General features: G+C 42.2%; 1 protein-coding gene across 2 annotated transcripts in view; it reads left to right on the top strand.

The window, feature by feature from the left end:
* Window positions 1-21348, top strand: part of WWC1 (WW and C2 domain containing 1) — a 73978-nt gene extending 52630 nt beyond the window's left edge. For both annotated transcript variants that reach the window (XM_050905138.1, XM_050905137.1), the window contains 14 exons: window positions 1410-1499; window positions 3890-4428; window positions 7904-8012; window positions 9796-9876; window positions 10809-10895; window positions 11660-11852; window positions 13217-13369; window positions 13977-14077; window positions 14879-15026; window positions 15736-15900; window positions 17357-17449; window positions 18321-18551; window positions 19957-20078; window positions 20610-21348. In XM_050905138.1, the coding sequence (XP_050761095.1) occupies window positions 1410-1499; window positions 3890-4428; window positions 7904-8012; window positions 9796-9876; window positions 10809-10895; window positions 11660-11852; window positions 13217-13369; window positions 13977-14077; window positions 14879-15026; window positions 15736-15900; window positions 17357-17449; window positions 18321-18551; window positions 19957-20078; window positions 20610-20676 (2179 nt within the window). In that variant the 3' untranslated portion in view covers window positions 20677-21348. The remainder of the gene's footprint in view (window positions 1-1409; window positions 1500-3889; window positions 4429-7903; window positions 8013-9795; window positions 9877-10808; window positions 10896-11659; window positions 11853-13216; window positions 13370-13976; window positions 14078-14878; window positions 15027-15735; window positions 15901-17356; window positions 17450-18320; window positions 18552-19956; window positions 20079-20609) is intronic.
* Window positions 21349-22146: the final 798 nt, after the last annotated feature.

Here is a 22146-nt window from a genome sequence, read left to right as displayed (position 1 = left end):
TGAATGCTGATAGCAGTGTGCCCTCAGATTTCCAGGAGACTGTTTCTACTTATAAGGTTTCTGAAATGATCTCCCAAAAGAAACCGCCTGCAAGTCTTATGCCCCAGGTGGGCAAAGGTGGTTGTTCCTAGAAATGGATCCTCTCTGAGAATGTAAGAAATGCTCACAATAGCCCAGTATAATGTTAGTGTACTATAATGTTTCTGTATGCAGCCAGCACCTCGCAGCAGCTTCTACAGTTGCTGTGCAGTCTGGAGCTTGGTAAATGTCAACAGATGGAATTTTAATTTTTTTTAAATTTGTTGTTTGTTCTGAGCATCCTTGTATGTGATTCCTGTAGGAACTGGTATTTGACAGGGCTGTGGGAGTTGCATGGAATATCCTGTGAATCTAAACTAGCTGAAAAAAATGCCAACTATCCTCCCTAATTTTACTTGTGTTGGGGGAGATCTCATGGGAATGTACAGTGAGGATGAATACTGCATTAGGCATTGCCTACAAGCGCTTTACAATCTGGATGTATTAATGTGGGTGGCTACGGCAATGTTACTTTTAGTTGCAGTCTCTTGAATATACATGGAGTAGGCATGTTGCATTCACTCTCTCTGTGGCTCTATATTTTCATCTCTTCTGCATCCTCAGTGTCCAGACTACACCAATTTTCTACATAGTCTTTTCATGGTTTTATCATGCTAGAAAAAATGTAGGCATTTCAGATGTTTCAGCTGCAGGACTTTTACTGGCCTGAAATATCTGTGGTTTGACAAATGTTTCTGGTCTTGCTGTAAGATGAACACTTTTGTTTGTGATTTTTAGGAATATGGTCCTGTTCTAGTGTGCCAAAGAAATAGCATGTTTCTGCAGAAGGATTTCTTGACCAGAGGCCTGTTAAGTTAGGGTATGAGCACCCAAGTGCACATGTTTACGTCTCAAACCAATTCAGGTGTGAAATAAAACTGAGATGTTGCTAAAGTCCGTAATTTATGTGAAGCCGTAATGAGATGGTTAATAACTAAATCATGTAAACCTTAGTCATCCATAGACCTTACTGAAAGCAAATGAAAGCATTTACACCTTTATTAGCACAGTAAGTATAAGAACACAATAGTGTATAGCGAGCAAAATCTGCCGGACTTCTTTTGAGGCTTGATCCTAGAAACGTTAACTTTTATAGTACTAACTGTAATTATTTTCCCTGTTGTGAATGTTTGCAGGATTGAGTGCCACATTTTAAAAGTGTTGGAAGTTGATAAACACCTACACATCTTGACCAAATTCTGTCCCACGTTATACTGTGTATTCTTCTTAACTTTTTTAGGATTTCATAGAAAAAACAGAATTTTCCTTTACTCCTCATTTTAAATAGTAAATGCTGCTTTAGCCCATCTTTTTCTTCTGTCTTCTCTTAGATTGAAGTTGAATAGCAAAAGAAATCAGCTAGTCCGAGAACTGGAAGAAACAACACGATTAGTTGCAATGTTGCACACCCAGCTGAAAAGGTATGTAACCTTTTACAGAAGTTGTAGGTGCTTTAACTGCACATGGTGTAACTGCCTTTCTCTGCTAACAATTTCATCTCCCAACTGAGAGGTCTAAAAGGCCTTTCAGTTATAGTAGTGACCTAAGACCCCTGTGTAGTCAATGGAAAGAGAAGCCTTGAGGATTATACGTCCCACTCAGTTTAGATGGATGCTTTAGAATAGGATAAATAACCTTGTGGTGGTGCCTCTGACAACAGAAGGAGTTTGCGCAATCCCTTCTATTTTGGACGTGTAACATTTAGGTGACTAAGGATAGCTGAGATTTTTTTACTAATGTTTGAATTACTGAAGTATTATATTAATAAAGTGTGTTAAAGACAGCTTAACACTCACACAGCAAGTGAAGTGAATCTTAGTAATGCAACTACACGTTAATGTATGAATGTCATGATAATATTTCTCTGAATTAATTCCAAGTGTGCTGTTGCTTGCAATGGAGACAATGTATTGAGATATCCCTGAATCTGTTGTGGTTCATATGGTATATAGAAATGTTTCTGCAGTTGTAATGTCTGGTTGTTCAGGCTGTAGTTTTGGAAGAGCATAGGATTACTGTTTCCAGACAAATGCATGACTGCAGGCAGTAAGGCCAAATCATCATTAGCTAAAACTATGTTTTTATCTTCTTGATTAAGAGGAGAGTTTGGTGGGGGTTTTGTTTGGTTGAGGTTTTTCCTATCAGTGTGTTCTGAATTTACTCTGTTTGTAGCTTCTGCTCCACTTGGATTCTGTTTCATTTTGTGAAGATGACACTGAAAAGACTGGAAAGAAATCATAGTGCAAGACTGACATGTAAATAAGCTACCATGGAGAATAGCTATCTGTGATGCTCTTATGCAGTGGAAATGCATCATATTTTCATTTCATCTAGCTGATTAGGGAACTTTTGAGGTGACCAAGAAGCATGTGAAACTAATTTCTTCCTAACTATGTGCCCAGTGTTCTTGGCATGCTCCTTCATAAGAATAAGCATTTGTTATTAACCCCATAATGCAAAACGTCTGGCATTCAAAGGTATGCATAAAATGAAGTTGAGCCCAGTTTGTTGATAGGGAAAAGATAATTAAAAAACCCTCCCTTTTCACAGTGAAATACGCTGAAAAGTTGTAAATTTATTAGTCCTCGCCAGATCTATATATACTACCAAAATGCAAAAACATCTATCATGTTTCAGTAATGTTTCACCCAAAAGCTTTTTTGAACAAACGTGATGCAGTGCACATCTGTCATACAAATGCAGAAGACACTGTGTGCCAAAATTATACTAAATTCTGCATACTTGCCTTTTTCTCATAAGGTCATGGACATAATTATACAAATGCAGCTTCTAGCTTTTACGCCATAAATAATAGATAAGGGGTTATTAGGCTTATTAACATCCTCACTGTTCTTCAGTGGGGCAACTTAAGCCACTTACACATATGCAGAAATTTTTCAGTAGCTAATCCATACCTGAAGTGAAGGTTAAGGGTCTTTAAACAGTCAGAAATGAGCAAGGTATTTAATATCCGGAGCAGGAGTGTTGGTTTAAATGGAATTTCTAGGGATGGTATATGTTGTAGTCAGTACTGGAGGATTTACTGGGTCTTCTGAGCAGAAAACAGTGTGCTGTGGTCTGGGCTTTCTCATCTGAACAGACTTCTGTTCAGCACCTGCTTAAAATTAATTTTGCTGTCAGTTATGTTCTGAACCTAGATCTCCACGGATAAATAATTTGTGTGAACTGATTTCACAGCCCAGCCCCAACGCTTTCCCTTGCTCTCCTGGCCCTCGATTCCATGTAGCAGTCTTTCACGTAGCTAAATCCTGCCAGTTTTCTGCTAACTGCTGGCTGTTGTGATCTCTGAGGGCCAGTTCCAGGCAGCTGTGATACTGCCTTTTGGCTGTGGGTCCAAGATTGAGGTAAATGGAAGAAAATTTCCATATGGTCGGACAGTTCATTGCAATAACTTCATCTTCTTGCATGGGCCTTGCTGGTTTTTGTGGTCTGCTTTGGAGATTAACAGGAACCATAGATTTTTTCCAGACAGATGTGGGAGAAGAATGTTGTCACTAATTTTAACTTATTTGAAACTATTCATTAGAGTTGTTTTGGCTAAACAAGGACTCTTATGAGGTTGATATGGTGAGTAGAAAAATGTGTATGAACTGTATTATTTTTATTGAAAAGTGACCCAACTTTTCCGCTGGGTAGACTGTGGTTCTGGATTGTTGTGGGGACTAATGCATATGGCCTGAACTAACAAAGCAAAATGTACCATGTGAGCTTAGAGATTTGGTGACATTGCAGCGTTTTCCTGAGAAATCAGGAGACACAGTATAATGGTTTTCTGACTTGTTTCCTTCAGTCTCTCCACCAGCATGCTTTCCCTCTCCTCGAGCAGCAGCCCTGGTTCTCTTGCATCTAGCAGAGGATCTCTTGCCACCTCCAGCCAGGATTCGTCCACCTCAGCCAGTTTCACTGATCTCTACTACGAGCACCTGGAGCAGCTGGAGCAGTTGGACTCGGACTATCAAAACAAGCTTGACTTGCTCTTAGAAGGAGCCGCTGGATTTAGACCATCAGGCTGTATCACCACTATTCACGAAAACGAAGTAGCGAAAACTCACAAAGCAGATACCACCAGTCGCATACAGGCTCTGAGATCATTGTCTGGTACTCCAAAATCCATGACATCGCTATCTCCAAGGTCATCTCTCTCTTCTCCATCTCCACCTTGCTCTCCACTGGTGATAGACCCACTCCTAACTGGTGATGCCTTTTCAAGCCATATGGATTTTGATGATGCAGAGATAAGTACAAATCTCTCAGAACTCACCCTAAACACTGGGAGTGGCAACTGTAGACTGGAAGAACCTAGAGCAGGAGATAAACATCTAGGTCAAGGTATGGTAACAAACTATTTGCATGCACATGCATGCATTTATTTTTAATGTAGTTTATAAAGCATTGAGAAGCAAGTATTTCAAAAGCTGTCTGTCATCTTGATATCTTTGTGTTGAAAAGTGTATTCAACTGTGTGTTCTATCTTGCCTGGGAGCAAGGGTTCATATTTTAATTTGTACACAAAAAATACTGCCGATCTGATGAGACTTGCAGAAGACTGTATCTAGGTGTGGTTTTAGTGTACTTATATGCATGTGTACACAAATTATAGGGATTTCATGTGCAAATATAAATTGTTGTGGTGGGATTCCTGGTTTAATTTGGCACTAAACTATACAGAATGTGGTCTAGTGTTTTGAGTCTGGGAGGCACATAATGCCGTATTGACACAAACTTTTTGGTCAAGCTTTTGAGGAAGGCTGGGAAAGCCATTTAGCTTAATAGTTAACAAATGATAATAAAAATCCTTCCCCGCCACCTCAGCATGCACAACGTCTTGCTCTGGTTCCCAGTAAATCAGTGGCAATGAATTTATTAACTTCAGCTGAGCAGACATGTCAAGGCTGTGCTTGAATTTCTGCTGTTTTGAGGGGGATGGTCTCTTAGCAACAAAAACGTGTTTAGATTGTGAGCATGATAAAATAAGACATTTAGAGATAGTGGATGTTCTCATACATGCATATGGCTTACTGGTGGGTGGGCAGGGTTCATCCTTTTTTAGAATGACGGCTGGGCTGAAGTGGATGGAAAGCAGTAGGCAGCAGTCAGGGCACTCGTGCTAGGGCCTGTCTGAAGCCCTTGTGACTGTAGTTGGGTTAAATCCAACGAGACGAGTGAAATGACTGGATTTGTAAGTGCAGTGAAGAGCAGCTTTAAAGGCAATGCAAACTTGCAAGCTATAGTCATATGAACCTGTAGTGCAGTTTGTTTTTCATAAGATTATAAAACAGCCTATGTGAACAAAGGGAACTAGCACCATGTTATCACTGCCTTCTGCATTAAGAAGGCTGATACTATTTAAAATACAATAAAAGACATGAGTGCTGATCTTCCCCTTTGAGCTACCATTTTCCTACAAGCAAGAGGTATTATGCATTTGAGTAGGAAACACTAATTACTCTTATTAGAACTGGGCGCTGATTAGTTTTAACCTTTTTAGCTCTTCAAGATTTGTCAAGGCTGTTAAAGTGAAAGCTCAGGTGTTAAGCAGATTAAGTGATTATTGCTGTTAGCCAGTCAGCAGACAAAATAATCACCATAAGTAGTTTATTTCAGGGCAATAACGAGATGAGATTTTACTCCTCAGGCATTTGGGGGGGTGGGCGGTGTCAGTGTAACACCCAAAACACAGTGGCTGGATCTGAGGTGGTCAGTACTTGGCCTCATGGGCAAAGCATGCTCACGTGCTCCTGTAAGTAGAGCTGAGTAGTGCATATCTGAGGGATTTGCTTTTTGTTTCTGTTAGAACAGAACCTCTGCTACCTTTGAGGCTGAAATAAGGTTTCCTCTCTCACCTGAGCGATACCTGAGCGATTTAGGTGAAACTAATAGCAAAACCTGGAAACCGGCAGAGTCTGGTATTCTCTGAGGAAATGACGTGGATGTGAGGACAGTGCATGACATGGCTTTTCAAGGCCTTGTCATGGTGTATCCAGGAGAGCCCATGGAAGGGAAAATGGCAGGAAGTGAACAGCAAACTCTAAATTCTTGATATGAGTGAAAAAAATGTTGAAAAAGCATAGGAAGTGTGATCTGCCTGCTTGGAAATATAGAAGAGAGTTGAGTCAGTTCTGAACTCTTCTATAAACTTTCTTTTTAGTGTGATACCTCTTTAGAGACTTAAGGCTTAAACAGAAAATCCAAATTTTATGCTAATTAGCCACATGAAAAAGTTACAGGTTCAGTGTGTGTGTAAGACTTGCAGGGCTGAGCTTCCAAGTCCTATGCAAAAAAAGTAAGGAAAAGGATGGATGCATAATGAATCCTTTTCGGGAACCGTTCATCTTTATTCAGGTTTACACTTTAGCATTCTGCTGTACAAACAGATACCTACTTCATTGCTGGGTTTTGTGCACCCTCTGTATTTGCCCCCCTTGTCCGCAAGGTGCTCGGGTGAAGTGGTCAAGAATGAAGGCTTTCTGGGTTGAAATGACTAGATGGCATTGGTAATTGAAGGAGAAAAAGAGGTTAAGCGTGTGGAGATCCACAGTGGAAGACCACTTCTGAAAGATGAAAGCCCCTTGGAGAGGAGCGCGTTGCTGCTCTTCTGCTGTGGGGTTACAGCTGCTCCCAGTGTGACAACATGGCACCTCCTCACTCTTGGAGCAGGGCTCCCAAAGCCCTGACAGTGAGGGAGAGCTAGGAGCTGGGTATGTCCCAGCGCTCATTAGCCACCTTGGCAGACAGTTCTCCAGACTCTTGGCTGAAGCATATCTCTGCAGAAATGTGATGGTTCAAGGGAAAAGGTGCAGAATTTGCAGAAGTTTCCAGGGCGTATCTTTCCCTGTTTTGTAGCACAAGAAATCTATGTGAGGTGACACCTCTGTGCAAAACTCCTTACTTCAGCTTTCTCTGTTTCTCTTCCCTATCTCCTTTTCCCTGCATTCCGGCATGCGGCTGCTACTTTAAATCCTATAATCTCTCTTTCTCTCCATGTTTCGCTAGTTAACCTGATCTTTCTGGACCTATCTTCTGTCCTGTGTGTGCTAACCTTTTGGGTTTAGGGGCAGGCGGGTGATGGTGTTTTGCTGTTCCCCCTCCTTGGAGCTGAACTTGGTATAAGCTCTCCAGGCAGGATATACCCCTCCACATAATCCGTACTTGGCCAGAGCTTGGTCAGTAGCATTTGCCCAGCCACTGCTCTCTGGGTAGCTAGGACCAGAAGCTCTACTGCCTGCTTAAGGGTGACTTGCAGTAGGAGCTGTTTTATTGGTTCATATTTATAACTTCACTAGAATTTAGAAGTTCTGCTTCTTCTGCACGTTGCCAATCTTGTCATGGGTACCTCCCTGCCTTTCCAGTGCTTTGAAAGCCTCTCCTCACGTTGCCTCAAAGGACCTGCACCCGTGGAGATGTCGGGTAGCCAGTTGTAATGCGCTCAGCACCACCAGTGTGTAACTTCAGCCTCTGGGTACGCTGCTGCAGGACCCAAGATGGTACCCAGATGGGCACTGACTGTGCAAAGAAGCCCTGCTCTGACCTCTACCACATAGGCTGTTCCTCTGGTTGTCCAGGGGCTTTTTGTTCTCCAGGGCAGTCAGGCACGTTCCTGAAGCGCTAACTTCGCAGTGGCTGTTCAGCACAGCCTGCCCTACCTGTGTCCTCTCTGTCTTCAGAAACATGCTGTGGCTTAACAGTACTTGGGTGGGGAAAAAATGCAATTCAAGGGGAGGATAAGAAAAAAAGCTGCTCCTGATCCAGACAGTTTGTTTTCATTAACACCTGTTTTTGATTTTCCTCTGTGCTTTTCTGATAGGTATAAATACAGCTGGAGGGACAGCACTGAAGGTGGCGTGTGTGTCAGCTGCAGTGTCTGATGAATCTGTTGCTGGAGATAGCGGGGTATATGAGCCGTCTGTACAAAGGTAGACATCAGATCTCTCTCTAGGAAGAAGCCAATGACTCAGCTTTGCACACAGGAGTCAACTGGAATACTGCTGGTTATGATCTTTTTTGTAATTTGGTGGCTAAAGTTCTCCATCTCAGATTTCTTAATACTTCTGAAAAAAATATGAGCAGGTTGAATTTGATTATCAAAATGACCCATGCTTCCCATAACAGAAGTAGCTGAAAGCAAGCTCACAGAGGACTGTTTGAACAGCTCGTCTGTTTGTGAAGGTGCTGGTAAGCTACGACTGCTGCCTTGACGGGGGTAGCGGAGCCATCTGGCAGGTGTGAAGTTCCCCGCCTGTCAGTCAGCCATTCTCGTGTCAATGATAGCCTCAGTCAGCGTGAGGGGACTTTGGGATGTTTAAGGAAGATAGCAGAAGCACCTTGAACTGCCTCATGGATGTGTACGTGCTGTGATGCAGTTCCCAAGTGCTTGGATCCAGTATGTGATTTCTGCAGGACTTCTCCCCCTAAGTGCATAGCTTATAGCTGGACCTGGGCGTCACTGCTCTTGCTGGGTGTCTGGGCCTCCCTTACTGCTTGCTAAAGCTATCTGGGGTGGTTTGACAAAAAGTTCACTGGAAGGTACTGATCTTATTGATACCTGGTTTGACTGCATCTAACATGGGTTTTCCTACTGTTTTTATTGGCATTGAGATGAATTATGGGGTCATTTGTTGCAAGACATGACTGTAGAGGTGAAAAATTGTTCATCTTATTCCCCCCATTCATTCATTCATTGTCTTCATTCATTCTCTGGATAAAAGAGTAATTTTTTATGTTTACAGCACAATTCACTTTGACAAGAAAGTGCAATGCTTCTGGAAATTAGACCTCATGGGCTCAAGCCAGGCAGTCAGACAGTTGGGTGTCTTAGGGCCCCTGTGTCCCCTCAATGGGATAGGGAGCTCTGCGGAGAGGGGAGGAGGGATAATGGGTGACGATTACAGAAGGCATCCCACGCGCCCTCGCATGTCTGATGTTATTTAGTGTTGTTTGACTTACTAACCTCTGTAATGACTACAGTATCATTTTGATGCCTATAATAAGTGGTGAGGGTAGGATGAGCAATACCTTTGTCCTCTGTAGCTGAAATGTAATGAAATGCAAGACGGTGCAAGTAATATGGAAAATACTTAGAAGAATGCTAATCCTGTTTTCATGTGCTACAGCATAGCCTCTGAGTCAATTAGACAATGAATGTAGTTTTGGGGACTTTCAGTGCATAAAACTTTGGAGGAGGAGTACATTGGGAGGGAAATGATGCAGGTAGCTGTTTCAAGGAAGACCAGTCAGTGTACTCTGTCACTTTTAATGTGCTTAGGCGAGCTTGATTTCTTAAAGAAACAAAGGAATGACTTAAATCTAATCAAACTTGAGAATTTTTGCTGTCATGATGCAGGACAGGATTGCAGTTGCTAAGTCTTATTTCTGTTGCTGGGCAGTCAGCGGTCTTTACTAAAATCCAGTCAAGGGAACCCTTTAAAAATCCCCCACTGCCTTATTTTTGCAGTCTTTTGTGTGGCTTTTTTTGGCAGTGAAGGGGGAAGGCATATGACTTTCTGCTGATAAGCAGTGTAATACATACCTCTAAGGATGATTGCACTTAGTTCTTAAATGGGCTTTCTTTTAGCTGCTAATTTTACAAAATCCATATACCCAACCCCTGAATGGAAGGGAAAAGATCTTGTATCACCTAAATGCTAGCACTTCAGTAAGAGGGAAATCAAGTCCTTAGTTGTCTTTGATTTCTTTCAGACCATGTTTGTCAGAAGTGATGGTGTTTGACAGCGATGACACAGAAGCAGTTGGGACAGCGAAAGTGCAAATTGCAATGAGGTAAGCGCCACGCATTTTTATTGGATTTCCCTTGCAATGGAAAGAATGATATATGGGATTTAGGAGATAGCGCTTTCTGTTCTGTTTTCTTATCCTGTTTATCCTGTCCTATTAGTATTAACTACCTAATGCCCTCTTTGTAGTGTAATTGAGAATTACACTCTACTCCAGGAGGTCCTTGGCCCAGTTATCCTCTTTCGTGTCAGTGGAAATCAGCTGGTGATAGTGTGGTATGAGGGTGCAAACCAGCAAAGGGAGCACTGACAGTGCTGGGCAGGAGAAAGCCTTTTGCTGGCTTGCAGTCTCCTTTAGTGTGCAGCTTGTGGGGGAAGTACTGCTGAGAGTAAATGGCAATGGTGATCATCGACCACACCTGAATCCCACAAGTAGTGGGTAAGGCAGAGGAAGGTAGGCACAGAGGCATCTTCCTTAAATGACTTAGTGGAAGGTTATTTATCATTTGAGGAAAAATAAGTAGCACAAAACTCTCTTGTCATGGCCATCAACAGTAAAACAATGGTTACCCTTAACATCTTCACTGTTGTACTTAAAGTATTTCTACCTGTAACTTTTTTATATTACAGTCATTATGTAAGGCCTTTCAAAAGGTTTTAGTTACGATACAGCAATTTAGCTAGACCCCAGGAAAAGCAATGTGTGTTAGGTCAAATCTGTAGTCCATTGTATCTGAATTCCTAAGTTCTGGATGTTCTGGACTGTTCTAAATTCTGGATGTTCTGGTAGCAAAACTTCATGTAATAGGAAACTGGTTTTGTTTTAAACTATAGGCAAGCCACAGTCCTGTTATAGTTTTGTCTTGTTTGTAAATTTTTAATGTTGTTTGTGTTTAATGAAACAAGTGGAATACTCATTCATGGAGTCCAAGGCAGACTTCTCTAATAATAATGCTTTTTTGTGTCTTTCCAATTCAGATATGATGACAAAAATAAACAATTTGCGATACTGGTCATCCAGCTGAGTAATGTTCCAGCACTGCTGTTACAACAAGATCAAAAAGTGTGAGTGAAATAAACACGCTTGAAGTATTTGTATTAGATTCCAGTGGGAATTACACAGATGTTGGTTTTTGTTTTTTCACACTCTTAAAAATTTACCCTTTCCGAAATGCTTCTACACTTTGTTATGTGTAGCAACATGTATGAACTAATAAACCCGCAAACTGAAATAAGGTGCAGTTTTTCCCTCAAAGGTCTGCATTTGCTAGGAAAAGACTGGCCTGGAATTAGCACTAGCCAGCAAGGTTCTTAACTGTAGCAGTGCCCAGAGCAACTGCATCGAGTGGAGAGGGGGCGTTTGTTCTGCTACAGAACTCATCCTTGGACACCTGCACAGATGCATGTGTGGGGAAATGTAGAGCTTCTGCTAGACCCATTTAGGCACAAGTTCTTTAAATCCAGCAGTGTGCTGAATAAGCTGACAAAAATTTGATTCATTTTTGTGTAGCTGTTTCTACCTACAAAAGGGTATGTTAGCAGTGTGACAAGTTGCACAGACGTAAACAACCATGTAAAACATAATCCCATGATGTTCGATTACAAGATTCAGAAGGATAAAGTCTACGGCAACTCATGCCACTTCATGTCTCTGATGTTGTGACGAGATGTTCCTTTTTTCTCAGTTGACTGATACTCCAAAGAGTAGGATAGGACAGTAATGTCCACAGTGCTTAGGATGAATTTCACTTACAGCTCTATGGAGCTGTTGCAATGGAGAGAACTGCAAACCTGTATGGTAGTACTGATTGCAACGCTTTTTTCAATAGGAACATTCGCGTGGCTGTCCTGCCCTGTTCAGAAAGCACAAGCTGCTTGTTTCGCACAAGACCGGTGGAAGCTTCAGACAATCTTGTGTACAATGAAGTATTTTGGGTTTCTATCTCTTACCCGGCTTTACGCCAGAAGACTTTAAGAGTCGATGTTTGCACTGTAGATAAGTCTCACCTTGAAGAATGTTTGGTTAGTATTAATCTCTATTTTAAGATCTTTGTGTTTGTTTCCTCTTTTTAATTAGAGAACATTTTAAACTCTCAAGTATGGCAATTTCTGTGAAAGTTTTCTTGATAATCCTTAGCTATATGATCTCTCCCAGCTAGTGTTCTTTGCAATAACAATTTTGATCCAGAAAAAACATCTATTAGATAAATATTTTGTTACAGAACTACTGGTGACTTTGTCAGACTACTACATTTCCCTTCTCTCATGATTTAATGTGAAACCCTACCTATTTTTCTTCCTTTTGGAAATATTTGTTGTAATGTAATTGAGAATGGACTTACAGAAATTTGGAAGCCACTGTAGAATATTAAAGATCTCTAAAGGATTTTTTTAAAACCTGCTATTAATCTACACTATTAAAATTCATATGAGTATAGTTTTTCAGTGCTAGTATTGCCATAGCCAGCTGCCCCCTATTGTTAGGAGAGCTTTTTTGTTGCTCAGTATTACCTGAGCAAGTTGATTTTAATAGAACTATCTCTGGAGTATTGTACTCCAGAACAGGAGTAGGGTGCGTTGAGCTGGGACGTAAGCAACCATGAAGTTACAGAAAAGTTGATGTTTTGTCCTGCACGCGTTCTGCAGCATCTCCCTGGGCTGGAGGGATACATGTTTTACGGTGCTTCTGCATTTCTTCCTCACTTGCTTTGCAAAGCACACTTTGGTTCAGGAAAGCATCTGTTTCCCAAATGGGATTTTTCTCTTTTGGCAGCGTGTACAGTCCTACAGTACCTGAGCTCCAGGTGGGAGCACGCTAACTTGCAGGAGGTATGCTCAGCAGGCAGTCGGCTGGGCTGGTGCAATGGAGTCCACTCAGACATGGATTAAATAAATTGCGAATCAGTTTTACTTTTGTTTTGAATATGTCGGGATGTGTACTAAATGTAATGCCGTAAAAAATGACAAGGCAGATAAAGAGGAATGGAATATACAAAGCTAAAGCATCTTGGTCTGAGGCAATGACTTTTGTCAGCCTTGCAAATTTCTTGAAAGGGAGTCTTCATCTCCTGTTCCTTTCTCTTTTTCTTTGAAGCTCTGGCTGTAATTTATCCTGGCTGCAGTAGCACTGTTCATACTTCTGGATTCTTGTACACAGGAGCTGTAGTGAAACGCTTGCTACTTGGATTGGAAGCCCTAGACGATGTTAAAAATATTTAAACATAAAACATTACTAGTGCTGTTGAAATGGGGATAAACAGGGCAATTTTTCTTTTTGTCAAACTTGCCAAAGTCAAGTAGTCCTGGATTTTCACTCATTTATTTTTACTGGTGTGGTAGTCGTTCATTTTAGTATTACACTAAAACTGTGGTTTTGCTCTCAATAGGGTGGAGCACAAATTAGCCTTGCTGAAATATGTAGATCCGGAGAGAAATCAACCCGTTGGTATAACCTCCTTAGTTATAAGTATCTGCAGAAGCAAAACAGGAAGAGTAAACAAGGAAACATTCACTGTGAAGTACCCTGCACTGAAAAAACAGTAAGAACAACTGCTTAAATCAAACAAATCTCTTCTAAACAGTACTAATGAGAGTGTTTATGTGGCTGAAGGACCATTACAATAGATGAGAATTGAAGGCTGGTGTGTTTATATTTAGAATTTGAAAATGTCATTAAGTGCAGCAAAATAATTAACATGTTGATTACAGATATGCCCTTGTCGTGGGCTAACTACTTACTGAAATCTGCTCCTCACGAAGCTGAGGGATGTGGTATGTGGTCTGGTAGAAGTGATGTGTGAGCTCTTGCCTTTCTTCCCACTAGACAGTTCACCTTGCTGCAATGAACTTGCTGAATGAGTCAAGATACAGACTTACCTTTGCACGTGCATGGCATGCAGTATGCTCAGCCTATAGCGGCACATGTGCATATGCTAGTGTAACTGGGGGAGGTGGGCCAGGGATGCTCACACAGGCTTGACTGAGCACTGTACGTGCAACAGGCTGCTTGAACAATGCAGGTGTAGAGACTGTGACTCTCTCCTGCCACCAGAGAAAAGCTGGTTGGGGCTGTTCTGACCAGAAAGGCTGGGCGCTTTGCAGTTTGTGAGAATCGTATCTTCACGAGAAGCCTCTTGCTCTCCTCAGGACTCTGTCTCAGCACTCTTAGAGCAGACAGCTGTTGAACTGGAAGCTGTGGAGAAGAAACTGGAGGAAAGCAGAAGCACTTTAACTAGTGGAGAGAGCTGGTAGGTAGCATCCCACCGTCTTAGCATTGTGGGATGATCAGAACATTTGGGGGATTCGTGTGCAGAGAAAAAAGCAGATGATACAGAGCTGTGGGAGGCTGCTTCTCTCTCTTTCTGTTTTGGTGAAAAATCCTGTTTCTTCTGTTCTGGAGGTTGTGCTTGGGAAATGAGAACAAAGCTGATGAACATTGAAAATAGTCAATAGCACTATGCTAATTTTGTTATTTGTACAATGTTCTGTGGACGTCCATGAAAGTTCCACTGTATGGTGCGAGGCTTTGCTTGAATATTAATTTTGGCTGTTGTTTACATGGTTCAGATTCAGATTTTATTGATGAAGCCCAACATTTGAAATAAAAAGCAAGCCTGACCAATGGGTTTGATGGAGCAGCCAGCTGTGAGTTCAAAGGAGCTGAAAACTATGTTAAAACAATGCTTCAATTCTGTCCAGCATCACTTTTTAAACTAAGATCAATGGCATCCTGAGAGCTCCCCTTAAGATGCACTCACCTTAAGCTCAGACCACATGGCTGAACCCTCAGCTTGCTGCTTTTGAAGCAAGATCAGTATGACATTTTTGGCTGTAATGGTTGCCTTCTGGCGCAGCTTCACTCCAGTTTCAATTATTCCCTTATAAGCCTGTGTTTGTGTCATCTCAGTGGCTACAGGACCTGCCAGGTACAACTGGCTGCCTTGGGGACATGCTTCTGTCCAGCAGCTTGCAGGAGGTAACTCCTGCTGCTGCGTCACCAGAGTATTGTCCACAATAGGCCAGTGCAATAACAAAGCTGTTCTTAACAGGCAAGATGAGGAGGTTCCTGATCAGGAAGAACAGGACGAGATCAGTGAAAATGAAGCAGAGGAGGAGGAAGAATTCTGTGCTGGAAAATCGCTGTGGGAAACAGAAGAAAGTCTAAATTCCCAGCTGCACATGGAAATAGCAGCGAAGGTAAATTCAAGGGCCATTTGAACAGAAAGACGAGTTAAGCTTCCCATTGCTCAGCTGACTGGGTTGCTGTTGAGCTGAGCGAGGCTACAGCGGTTACTTGAAAGTTCATCATTGCTGTTTAAATGTTTATGTACCTGAAATCTTTTTAAATAACTCTACATGACCATTTTGTCCCACAGTTAATACAGCATCGTTTCATGCCTTCTTTTTGCTGCTCATGAAAACTGTTTTCATTAATGTGACAGCAGCTCTGACCTTGTTTAATTCTGAACGTAGTTGTAGTCTAACAAACGTGTGCTGTACACATGCTCTCTGTGCATGTACATACAGCGATTTGGATCTTTGCTGCAGATGCACAACAAGTAAGGGAATGGTCTTTAAAATCATACCTCTGTTCTGTGTGAGATTGCCAGGTCACATTGAGGTACTGGATCAACAGGCAAAGCTTGTTGGAATCAATTGTGTTGTACAGCGATCAATGGATGTGGAGCCCTTAGGGAGCGATACAGTTAATGTAGCAGCTGCTGAGTTCAAAGAGTGAAGTGTCAGGACACCCTGCATGAAAAGGGCTAAAGAATATCTGTTTTTGAATGCGATGCCTCTGGGAATGAAAGCGGAGACGTATCACAGGTGGCTGTCAGACAGCCCTGGGTGTATGTCATCGGTGAGATGGCAAGCTGGCATTTATACTGCAGTATCTGTCTTTCAGGTGGATAAAGAGACAAACACAGAGAGCCTTGCACAGTCTTCTACCGTAGTTCGTCCGAAAGACAAAAGAGCGGCAAATCCACCCCAAACTCAGTTCGTCAGAGGTAGCACCATCATCCGCTCAAAAACATTTTCACCAGGACCACAAAGTCAGTATGTGTGTCGGGTAAGGAAAATGCAATCCTGAGGTTATAAATGCTGCTTTTCATTAATGAATGCATGATATCAATGTTCACTTAGTCTGAATTTTTCACAGAGACCTGACACTGCTTTCTTCTCTCCCCCTTTGACTTCAGAAGTTGCTCTGTCCTCACCTCCTAGACAGTATCTTTCCTTGGAACTAATAGTTTTAAGCACAAATTGAAGAAGTATGTATATGCACATATGTTTGTGGTACATGCAGCATGTTGAGATGCCCAAACTAATCTGGAAGGGTTGCTGTTAAGACAGTGATGAATGAGCTGCATATCAAACCCTTTCCTGCTGCTTTAAGACTGTTCTGTGCTAACTTGAACTGAGTTAGCTGTGTCCACCTGACTTTAGATGAGGTGAACATGAGAGCTTGATAGAAATGGAAAGGTAAGTACCTGATAACGTCAGCAAAAAAATTGTGGAAGCTTGAAAGTCTCCAGTGTGCTTTGTCTGAAGGTTACTGAAGAGGCCACGTACTGGGTCAGGATGTCACTTCCACTGCTTTGAAATGTTTGTTCACAATTATTTCCTGGATTGAGGGTCAGCCTAAACTATAAATAACTTGTCTTTTAAATTGAATTGGCAAACAAGCAAGCACTGCGTTTTATCACGCATGACCTGTCCTAAGTGGGCATGCTCTTAATACAGCTGAGCCGGATTTGATGTGCAGGTTTTCTCCGATTCAGAAGCAGATGCTTCCTTAGAAACAAACCTTATTTAATTTGCAGCAGTGGCCCGTGCTTGGGTGGTAGAGGTACTGTGTCCCAGCACACGCAGATCCCACATGCCTGTTCCCCCCCCGCCGCCAACTTTGAGAAGGAACATGAGAAGGGAATTAAACCCTACTGGAGCTGAGCTCTTTTTAAGGATCTAGAGACAATCACAAAAGAAGGCAGGCTGTATGTGTGTAACATGACAACTCTTAAGTTGAAAAACCCAGGGGGATAGCTTACAGGTAAACCTACCTCTTGCACCACCAGCTTAAAATACAGGTGATTGGAGAAAAGAGAAATCTCTAATAAAATAGTCCCATGTTTTACAGATGCTAGAAAAGAGTAATTTATTTTTTTTATTACTTAGAGCTTATTTTTCTAGGCTGTTTTGCCCAGCCTAGTTACTTGCACAGGAGAAGAGCAGTGGGGTAGAGTCCCATATTATACCCAAACTTAGTGTCTCTCTTTCCATGCAGTCTATTCCCAAAAAGGGACAGAGTTCAAGGCTTGTGGCAGGATCTGGCCGTGCCAAATGGATTGCATGTTGTGCACTCAGATTGGGGTGGCAGCTGTCCACTGTAGCCTTTCACAAAAGTTCATCTCCTTACATCACTGCTTATAATCTCTTACAGAACCCTCTGATCTTGCTAATAACGCGTGTATGCACTGCTTGTATTTCTTTCATGAAAAATATGTGGTTTTCACTTTCATTTTCAGCTGAATCGCAGTGATAGTGACAGTTCAACGTTATCCAAAAAGCCCCCCTTCGTTCGAAATGCAATGGAGAGACGAAGTGTCAGAGTGAAAAGGGTAAAACATCACCACTTTTTTTTTTTCTCTAGCATAGACACTTGCAAAAACCGGAAAACTGTTTTAAAGGAAGAATTTGCAAACATAAATCAGTTGCCACGTGCTTTCATTCACAACCTTTTCTTAGTGTGTGAGACGTCTCTCAAGGCTACTTTTCTTTGATATATCAGAATATGACAGGAATGTTTAAGTTGGAACTAATTTAGAACAATCAATTTAGGAAGATGGTTCCTGGTATTTTCCATCTTGTCAGTGCAGAAGTAGCACGAACAGTTTTGCTGTGTTTATTGTTGCGAGATTCTTAAGTACTTACAATAAATGTGTGAGGAGCTGGGGAAGAGGGTGAGGAGAATGATGTCTCAGATGCTCAGGTGACCCTGTTGTAGTGATTCTGTGGCACACAGTGAACCCCTGTGCCCGTTGTGATGGCAATTGCTGAAATTCCCCCAGGATACTGATGCTGAGCTCCTAAGGAGATGGTTTTCTTGAGGCAGCCTGTGTTTGAAACTAGCAGAAGGCAACATGGTATGTTACTGGAAAAAAACAAACACAGGCTTTTCTGCTGCATTGTGGATTCATCTGAAGATGAGACATTAAACTTAGGAGCAAGGTGTGCAAGCAAGACTTGTTTGATTTGGAGAAGCTACCAAGGAAGAAATTTAGTGGAAACACCAAAATCAAAAGGCTTATCAATAAGACTTGCTTGAGTTTGTGCTTTCTGTCTTGAGACGGATTGGAAAGCGGGCTCAATAGAGATGCTTTGTGCCAAGAGAAGTGTTGGAAAAATGGGTCTCATGATGTATTTGGCCCTTCATGGGGGACTGGCTGGGACAGTTCTCATCATTGTGTTCATACACCCCTTCTTTTCTAGCCTTCAATCAAGTCCTTCGGTACAGAGCGCCTAATCCGCACTTCACTAGACCTGGAGCTGGACCTGCAAGCTTCGAAAACCTGGCACGATCGGCTGGTTCAGGAGATCTCAGTGCTGAGGGAACTGAAGGAACAGTTGGAACAAGCTCAAAGTCAGGGTGAAAAAGAGTTGCCGCAGTGGGTGAAGGATGATGAGAGATTTCGACTGCTGCTGAGGCTAGTGGAAAAACGAGTGAGTAATACCTGCCTTTGGATTTCATTCAACATGTTTGAGAAACGTGATTTGAGAAACAGGGGACTTTGGGCAATCAGGAAATGAAGCCTTAGCAGTACAGTCACTCGTGTCTTCCACTTAGGGCTCTATCAAGCGATTGATAATGGACGCGGCAGTCCTTGAGTGTCTGGCTATTCCCAGGTGTGGTATTTACAAACTGCAGAGTCTGTGCCTGCTTTCCCACAGATACGAGGGTTAGGAAGATAGCAGTTATGTCTCTTGCTTCTTCTAAGAGAAATAATGGCTGCATAAAACTTGTGCATGGATGACACTTGGCTTTAGAATAGGATCTTTTTGCATATGAAGTGATGACAGCAGACTTTCTGGCTTTAAGAGCTTAATAGTATCTATCTTTCTGCTTATGAAGGGTGGACTGCAGGGCAGGGATGGAAAGGAGACAGAACTAATTACCAAGAATTTCAACAAACAGTTCATTAAACAATTTTGTTTGCTTTTATGAAAGTTGTCTTTCATTGCATTATCACTTTTCTGGAGAGGGTTTAAATAGAAATCATTAGCTTCAAAAGGAATGTATTTACAGATAAGGTAGGTAAAGCTTCAGAAGTGTCTGAATAAGCCTGGGTAGGTGATAAGCAAGGTGGGCAGCGTTCTGTCATGTTGGGTTTGTTTGGTTTTGTTTTTTAAAAAAAAAGTATTATTCCATAGCTGATTACCTTCATCCCTTAGATGCTGGACTTTTTGTTCTTTGCTGGAGTTTGTCCCCTCTTTAACTTCCTGTAGAGTTCTCTTAGTCCCAAACCCGTGCATTTACCAGCACAGAGATTTCGTGCCTTAGCACCAGTGCAAATACGAGAAGTCACAAATGCCACCTGTTTTGTCAAGTGCAGCCTTCCAGTCTGTAGTAGGTGAGGTGTGTTATGGTTAGCACTTACCTTACTCTGTCTACATCATACTCTCCCTCGTGTACAGGGCTGTTTCTCAACTTCCGTGATTTATCGGGGCACCTCTGCTGATACCAGGCAGAAACTAAGTTATGATGGCACCAGATGTAGGAGTGAGTTGGTACAAGGTGCTCTTTGGGGTACAGCTGGAACACGGGTTGCCACGTTCTTGTGTGAGCTGATCTGCTGGCTTAAAAAATGTATCGAGAAGATACAAAGAAGGTGCAGATAGCATGCATAATTCTTACCAAAGGGCTGGAAAAAGACCTTAGAAAAAGCTCTCTCCATTGCAATGGTTAGCTGACAAGCCTTCAGTCTAGCTTCTGTGGCTCGTGATTTCCAGAGTCAGCAGCTTCCAAACCCTTAGACCTGCAGCTGAAATACTGCTGTATTTGGAGATTAGTTGGGATAAAATGATTTCTCCTGGAAGCACAAACAACTCTCTTCCATTATTTGTTTAGGTGGAAAAAACAGAACACAAGTGTGAGCTCAAGGCTGATAAAATGATGAGAGCTGCTGCCAAGGATGTCCACAGGCTGCGAGGGCAGAGTCGGAAGGAGCCTCTGGAAGTACAGTCATTCAGGTAATTACAGGTCACTGGTAAAGGGGAGGAGAAATTGACTGCTGCTGTGATTTTTCTGTGGATGATGAAGATGCTGATGAGGAAAGCTAATCTTTGTAAAAGTAGTTAACTGTTCTGCTTAAACAAAAACTTCTGTATTTTTATATTGAAGTATAAGGTCTGAGAGTTGGGGAAACTAGCTGCAGCACTGCACGTGACCTCAAAGCAACCGACAGTACTCCAAATCATTCCCCACCTGGCAACAAATTCACAAACCCTTTCTTTCATACAGAAGCAGCCCTTTGCTTCCCTAAGTAACATGCCTAGAAAGCCAAAAACCTGAGCCTTTCTGAAATGGCTTTTTGATAAGGTCAGTGTTGTGAGTTTAACTGTAAGGATGCCTCATGTCTGATATGTAAATAAGAGGTGTAGGTTGCGAGAGGACGTGCTGCTGCTTCTTGTGGTGACAGCTGGTGGGATAAATTTTACTGTGGATGATGGACATTTCTGGCAAGACTTCTGTTGCATTAACAACTGATCATCTTTTTTTAGAGAGAAAATGGCATTTTTCACACGGCCGAGGATAAACATTCCAACGCTCTCTGCGGACGATGTGTGATCACCATAAAGTATTTGCTTTCCGGACAATTCTACAAATGCAGTTTGGGTTTTGAAGTTATTTATGTGGTATTATGAAGGTACCAAGGCATTTGTATATTAGAGCTTTTGTCAGTACGTGGATGTTTTGAAGATTTTTAGGTTAAAGTTATATCATCACAGAAACCAGCATTAAAGTGACAAGATTGTATAGTTTGTATATTTAGGAATGTATTTTTGGGAAATAGAATTTTAAATAAGAACAAATGCAGCGTAAGGTGCTGTTATTCTTAAATAATGCTGTTTAGACTTTTTGTACAGCTCTACCTTTTAGAGGTTTTACTGCAATAAAATAAATTTGAAGGAACCTCACCCCTACCTACTATGATGTTCTGCATCGGACTCTCCTCCGAGTGATGTATTTTGTACCCTGTGGGGAATGCGGGGAGCCAGTTTTGACTGCCAAGTGCTGTGAACGAATTCTCTGTGAGCTGTGAAGCATTTGTGTTTCCTGCCAGGTCATAAAAGTGGGTGTGAAGTTCAGAATACTTGCACTTTTAACATTTGTACTGCAGCTCATGTCTGTAATGGGTCTGTTAAGGTAACTTGGGGAGCCCATTGAAACCACTGCTGTGGGAGGAGGGCTGCAGGTTTTAAGTCCATTTTAGGTTTTTCCAATAAAGTGACCTTTCTGGACCAACCTGCCTTCTTCCTTTCTGTCTTGTGTGAATCTTCTCATCAACTGCCACCTAAATTTTTTTTTTTTTTTTCTGTCACTAGCTGGAAGTATATAGCTTTTAATGTGTCTTGCTCTGTAAGTCCTTCAGACCAGGCATATTTTTGAGGTAGGTGGTGGATCACGTACTCTGGAGTAACTTGGGTGCTCCTGGGATTTTCCCTTTTGTTCTAAATATAGGTTTTACTGAAGGTGCTAGAGATGTAACTCACCTGCTCCCTGGTTTGTTACAGAAAAATGTGATTTTTGCACATAGTTGAGTAAGACGTATTGCTAACCCCAGCCCCAGCATCTTTGCGCCAAGCTTCTCCTTGCTGTGCTCATGGCTCTCACAGGGAACATTCCTCACCACCATCCCCTGAAGACTTGCAATCGCTGTGTCACATGAGACACTGCAACTGACAGTATTTGTTGTTTTTCTTCCCTGCCTCTGTCCATTTACTGCCTTTTCCCAGGAGCGCACTGTGCCCCTACTAATGGTGGTGGTTGCGGTGCTTTGGGCCTCTACGGACTGGGAGCCCAAGTGCTCTAAGGAGGCCGGGGCAGCCCTCGGGGAGCCGGCCCTCGGCTGCGGGAAGGAGAGCAGGTCGTAAACGTTAGCTGTCCATTTTTCACCCTCCCACTGGGGCCTGGAAGTTTCTCATAAATGTTTTACCTTTGAAAGTGCTGGTCGGTCACAGCTGAACCCGGAGGTTTGGTGGGGCTGGTTTGGGTGAGCCTTTCCCCTCTGAAAAGCTGTAATGAAGTGTAAAACTA

Source organism: Gymnogyps californianus, chromosome 14 (assembly GCF_018139145.2).
Source record: "Gymnogyps californianus isolate 813 chromosome 14, ASM1813914v2, whole genome shotgun sequence".
NCBI classification, from domain to species: Eukaryota; Metazoa; Chordata; class Aves; order Accipitriformes; family Cathartidae; genus Gymnogyps; species Gymnogyps californianus.
The sequence above is the reverse complement of the archived record's forward strand: the minus strand, read 5'-3'. Positions and strand labels throughout refer to the sequence as shown.